This window comes from Salvia miltiorrhiza, chromosome 1, assembly GCF_028751815.1.
Source record: "Salvia miltiorrhiza cultivar Shanhuang (shh) chromosome 1, IMPLAD_Smil_shh, whole genome shotgun sequence".
NCBI classification, from domain to species: domain Eukaryota; kingdom Viridiplantae; phylum Streptophyta; class Magnoliopsida; order Lamiales; family Lamiaceae; genus Salvia; species Salvia miltiorrhiza.
The window spans coordinates 7,609,043-7,615,121 of NC_080387.1; the positions used below are offsets into that span (position 1 = coordinate 7,609,043).

At 42.1% G+C, this 6,079-nt stretch overlaps 1 protein-coding gene across 1 annotated transcript; it reads right to left on the bottom strand.

Moving 5' to 3' along the window:
* Window positions 1–430: 430 nt before the first annotated feature.
* Window positions 431–964, bottom strand: LOC131012073 (uncharacterized). Its single transcript, XM_057940014.1, has one exon. The coding sequence runs from the start codon at window positions 962–964 to the stop codon at window positions 431–433; it is 534 nt and encodes a 177-aa protein (XP_057795997.1).
* Between the last annotated feature and the right edge of the window lie 5,115 nt (window positions 965–6,079).

A 6,079-nucleotide genomic window follows, 5' to 3' on the forward strand; every position in this document is an offset into this window, starting at 1 on the left:
TGTCGGCCAAGGTCCAACCAATGGCTTCCCTGCTCTCCCATAAGACTCTAACCAGACGCTCCTCCTGTACAAGAGTTAGATCTATACTGATGATAACTGGCAACATTTCGTCGGGACCCAAGTAAGCATATTGTAAGTGCTTAGGTAACTTCTTGAGTTCCAAGACGGGTGCCTTCACTATAGAGGGCAAAAGCTTCTCGTTCGGCCCATACTGAGCCATTAACTCTGGTTTGCCTTATTCTGTTCCTCCAACTAAATAGACTTCCTGGATCATGTCTTTAATTTTCTGGTCCACTTCTACTTCGGCTTCTAGGGTGGTTTCCTTGAGAGAATAAAGCTCCATGATAACTTCTTTCATGTCCCCGTCTTCCATATGCACTGCATTTCGATCGGTTAGGCCATACTGAATCACTTTTTCTATCGTATCCCCTTAACCGAACTCAATTCCATATTCTTGTGTAAGTGGTTTAAATGCATCGATCATGTCCACAGTCTCCACTTGTTGTTTTCTCTTCATAGTTTCATAGATTTTGAATTCCTCCATAACTCCATCAAATTCACATGTGAAGACTCCGGTTTTCATATCAATCTTAGTTTCTGCGGTCATCATGAATGATCTTCCAAGTAATATGGCATTCTCTCCAGCCTCTGGTCCAGTGTCCAAAACGTAGAAATCAGCGGGAAAGATCAAATCTCCAACCTTTATCAGCACATCTTCCACCACACCTTCTGGGTAAGCATTGGACCGATCAGCAAACTGTATGACCGCACGGGTGTTCCTCCGTTCTTCGATGTTCAATCTTTTGTAGATGGCTAACGACATCACATTTATGAAAGGTCCCAAGTCCATCATTGCCTTGTCCATGTTAGTTCCTCCTGTATTGCCTATAATGGTGAACATCCCTGGATCCTTCCGTTTTGGGGGTAGCTTTTGTTGGATCACTGCCGACACACTCTCGCCCATTACATATCAAACTTATTTCTCCATCTTCACCTTTCTTGAGCAAAGGTCCTTCGAGAACTTAGCATACTTTGGAATTTCTCTGATGGCGTCGAGTTGTGGTATGCTTAACTCCACCCTTTGAAATATTTTCATCATTTCACCAGCCTCTTTCGCTTTTGATTTTTGTCTCAGTCGTTCTGCGTAAGGTGTCTCAGTTGGCATTGAACCACAGATCTGTTCAGCAATTGGACCTATACCGACTTTCTTCATCTTTTCCTTCAAGGCTTCTGCTTCAGCAACAAGCTCAGCTTCATCTTCTTCTCCTTCAACAAACTCGGTGAGGATAACCTGGGCTTGCTCTCTGGGATTAATTGCTTGTGGTGGAAGCTTTCCGTTATTTTCCTCCAGCTTAGCCATGGCCTTAGTCAAATGACTGATCTGCTAGTTGGTCTAGTTCAAACCAGCGCGGAGCTCATTTTGGAGTTTTTCTCTTTCCTTAGCCATGTTCTCAATAGCTTCCTCCCACAGTGCTCTCCTGTATGGCGGTTGGTAAGGAGGTTGTTGCTGTTGATTCTGGTTATAATGTTGTTGCGGTGGTCCTGCTTGGTATTGATGTTGTTGTTGGTTCTGATTATACTGTTGTTGGTTCTTATTATATTGTTGACGTTGTCCCGGTGCTTCCATATTGTTCTGTTGTTGTGGTTCATCATCTTGCTTCCATCTGAAATTAGGATGATCCCTCCACCCAGGGTTGTAGGTGTTTGAAAAAGGATCGTACTTGCGTGGGTTACCATCATGTCCACCAATAGCATTAACATCAACAATGTCCTTACCGAAGTTAGGACAATTTTCAGATTGGTGCCCTGTAGCATCGCAAAGACCACACTGACGGATCTTCTTCGGTATAGTCAATCCCGAAAGAAGTTCCTTGAGTTTATTCATACTTTTTTTCATGGTTTTCTCCAGTTTAGACATTCCTTCCTTCTCCTCGCTCTTTGTTGGCAGCTCTAAATTTCTTTCATGTCCTTCTTCATGTGATTCTTCTACCATGGTGCCTGAGAGTTGAAAGATTTCCATAAGGGTTTTGCTCATCAACGACCCATTACAGGCAACTAAGACCAGACTGCGATCATTCCTCCGCATGCCCTTTACGAAACTTTTCACTTGATCCTTTGGAGAAATTTGATGGTGAGGACGATTGCTCAATATCCTTTTAAATCGCGTCCAGTATTCATAGAAGGATTCTAACCCATCTTGCCTTATACTGCAGATATCCCATCTCATCCACTCCACTCTTGATGCTGGAAGGAATTCTTCCATGAAAACCTGCTGTAATTGTGCCCATGTAGTCACACTTTCTGCGGGTAGGTCATATAGCCATCTTCTTGCTCTGTCCACCAAAGTAAAAGGGAAGAGTCAAGAGTATCAACTTGACGTACTCACGCTGTTCATCAGTTGATTGGTGCATGATTGTCATTTCAAAATCCTGAAGATGAGTGTGTGGATCTTCTCCTGCGTATCCATTGAACTTCGGTAAGTTTTGAAGCAGTGAGGGCTTCAGGTCATACCGCCAAGGTGCAAATAGGTTGTCTGGTAAGGTAATCCCGTTAGGCCTCAGATTGAGATTAGTTGGGTATGCCAACTGTTTGAGGGTCTGCGCCTGCTCGGCCTCTGCCATTGCTTCGCGTCTCGCTATCCGTACTCCTACGCGTAGTCAGCGTTAAGTTCTATCAATATCAGGATCAAACACCAATGCTCTTGCTGCTCGACGAGTTCCATGCATACACCAGTAGCGGAAAATGGAATGATAAAAGAACAAAATTGCTGCGCATCACTCCCCAGCAACGGTGCCAATTTTGACACGCACCCGTCGTATGGTACAATCAAAATACTCGTGTTTGCCCCAGACGGATAAATCACTCTCCTATGCTCACAACCAAATATCAGTCTTAGTAGCAATTATAGGGTCGAATCCCACAGGGAGTGAGGAATCATTTTGTTCTCCGACAACAAACTGAGGTGTCACAAGTCTCAATCTATATAACATGCGCAAAGAAATTAAACGTAGATAAAAAAATAGGGGTAATTGCCCCTAAATACATTATCTTTCCCCATTTTCTGGAATTGCACATCACCTTTAAAATCCGCCTTATAATACATAACCTTTCTTTTTCTTCTAGAATTGCACATGATCAGCCAACCACCAACCGGAAAAATGACGTGGATGCTAGAAACGCCACATATACACGCCGGGAAAAAAATTAATTGATGTGGCAGCCATGTAGGAAATTATATATATATTTTTTTTGCTATTAAATTTGAATTTCCAGAATTAGAATTAGGGCATTAATTTCTCAAATCCCCAATTTTCCCCTAGTTTTACAATTTCCCCATTTCCAACAAATTGTCGAACGGACAGATCTTTATCGGCTTGCGCCGAACCTGATGGTTGGCCTCCTGACATCACTGATCGCAACCTTCCATCACTAGATCCCACGAAAACAATAATTTCCCATCAGCCCTACAGTTCTACCATAATCAACAATACAACAATGATAAATGCATTTAAACCAGCCAAAAAAGGATTATATCAACTAAGTTTTCAGCACAGTAGGCCCTGGATAAAGAAAGCAACCCACGCCAAATGCATAATGAATAATTCAAATTGCCGGCTTGTTCGCTTTAATTGAGTTCATGGAATCTATCCAAATTAGCAGCTGATGTTAGGGGAAAGATCGCAATCTAGGTTAAATCAACGGTGACACGTTCGTCTCCCTGCCTGGTTCGTCCCGTGAGCCAGAGCCATGGTCGCCGGTTTGTCGCGTGCACCGGAGCCTTCGCCGTCGGTTCGTGTTGGTGTAATCGCCGGAGCTGGAGCCTCTCTTGGTGTTGGTGTAATTGCTGGAGCTAGGGCAATGTGGAGCAGATCGCTGGATGCTAGGGCAATTGTGGAGCAGATCAAAATTCAAGTCTGAGCGCTAGGGCAATTGTAAAATGGGAGAAATTGTAAAATTAGGAAATTTAGGGGAAAATTGGAGATTTGGGAAATTAATACCTTAATTCTATATTCTGAAAATTTGAATTTAATAGCAAAAAAAATTATAATTTCCTTCATGGCTGCCACATCAATTAATTTTTTTTTTCGGCTTGTATATGTGGCGTTTCCGGCATCCATGTCATTTTTCCGGTTGGTGGTTGGTTGACCATGTGCAATTCTAGAAGAAAAAGAAAGGTTATGTATTATAAGCCGGATTTTAAAGGTGATGTGCAATTCCAGAAAATGGAGAAAGATAATGTATTTAGGGGCAATTACCCCTAAAACATAACAAGGAGTAAGGTTTTAGGTTAGGTCATAACCATAGTCAATATTTATTTATCATAGGCATACTGAAGATCCACCCATGATCCGTGTAAACTCAAGACGTGGCCCAAAGACATTGGGGCGTTTCAAGAGATTACACTTCACACTTAGGATGGTTGAGTCCATTGTAGTCACTTGGTCTGAAGGTCACACATTCCTCAGTCACAAGGCAGTGCTTCACTTCTCCTTAGGTCCTCGACTCCGTACTTTGAGTGACACATGCCTCCCGGACACAAACATTTTCAGCTTGTAAGCCGACCGGTCATAGACATGCTACGGCGCAGTAGTCATTTTTCTCGTTTGATAATCATAGCTTTATGCCTCGTCACATCTGATGGGTAGTTGCTAGAGAGAAGCCCAAGACCAAGGAAGAACAGTGTATCCTATCAATCATTTCATTGTCTTCCGGATCTACAATGCCTTTTGTTGACGCTGCTCAGCTACTCGGTTGTGGGTATACCGGTTGTCACGCCCTAGTATATACCCTAGTCTTTGCATGACACAGACAGCCTTTTACTGAACGGAGATCACCCGTCAGGCCCCTATTGTCCATGATTCGGCACAGATCCATCCGGAACCACTAGACTCAACCGAAAGCACAAATGCCTCACGAATGTTTACATATTGACAACAATTATTTCCACCCCTTATACCTCACCAAAAGAACTACTCACACATATTGAAATACATGAACACAAATTGAAATGAATTTATACTAATAAACACAATGCAAAGTAGAAATAGATAATCAACAAAGTACCCAGATCGAAATGCCCGAGACTGTCGTCCTTGCAATTATAACTACTAAAAGCGAATAAGTGTTTGATAACTAATAGCAAATGTAAATAAGATTGTTTTTGGATGCAAAACAAATGCCACAGATCGGCTAAAAAGTCTAAAGTTGCAAAAAGTTCTTTTCCCACTGCTCTTCTTCATCCTTAAATACTGCAGAATGGTGGAGGGCTAACCCTAGTTGCGTCAGCTTCAATATCTTCAATCTTGATCTTCTTTCCTTTCTGGCTCCTTGCTTGATTGATTTGATTGAAGATCCGATTGAAGCTTCCTTCTTGCTGCAAATTTGGGTCAACTCTCAAGGTTCTCGATTCTTCCAAGCTCTTTCTCTTGCATTTTCCTGTCAAATTTTCCTTAATTCACTTTCCTTTCTCGGCTTCGGTTGGCTGCTTCATCTGGTAGTGATCAAACGGATTGCTTCTTCGAGTTTGACTCATACCAGGTGGGTTGCTTCGGGTTCCCATGCCCCAAGTAATACTTGAGAGGTACTGCGCCTAGGCTCCATGCTGGTAAATATGACATTGCAATCTGGGCTGGTAATGCCCATTCTGACCACATTTATCTTCTTTGTCTCTTACTGGACCTTCCTTCCTCCACAATATTATTTTTCCCCGGAATGACCTGAACTGACATAAATAAAGGGAAAAAGTAGGGTCAAATGGCCCAAAAGTCGAAGACGCATCACCACCCCACCTCATCCTTACAATAATGGGTGAATTTTGATTTGAACATATCATAACATTGACAATACCATATCAGATAGCACACATAAGTGATAAGTCGGCTACGTGATACTAAGATATCCAAAATCAAGAATATCTATTTTATTCAAATAATTTGGCCTAAACCTCGTTAAATTCTAATGAAAAAAAAGAGTGTTTGGTAGCATGATAAACATGTATATCTCGTGTTACAGAATTAAGTAAATAAATTAGCGCAGCACGACAAATGAAAACACTGCGCCAGTTGCCATAACCAAATTT

Excerpts from the sequence above, each read along its gene's own strand:
- LOC131012073 (XM_057940014.1), bottom strand. The coding sequence starts at position 964 with ATGGGCGAGAGTGTGTCGGCAGTGATCCAACAAAAGCTACCCCCAAAA.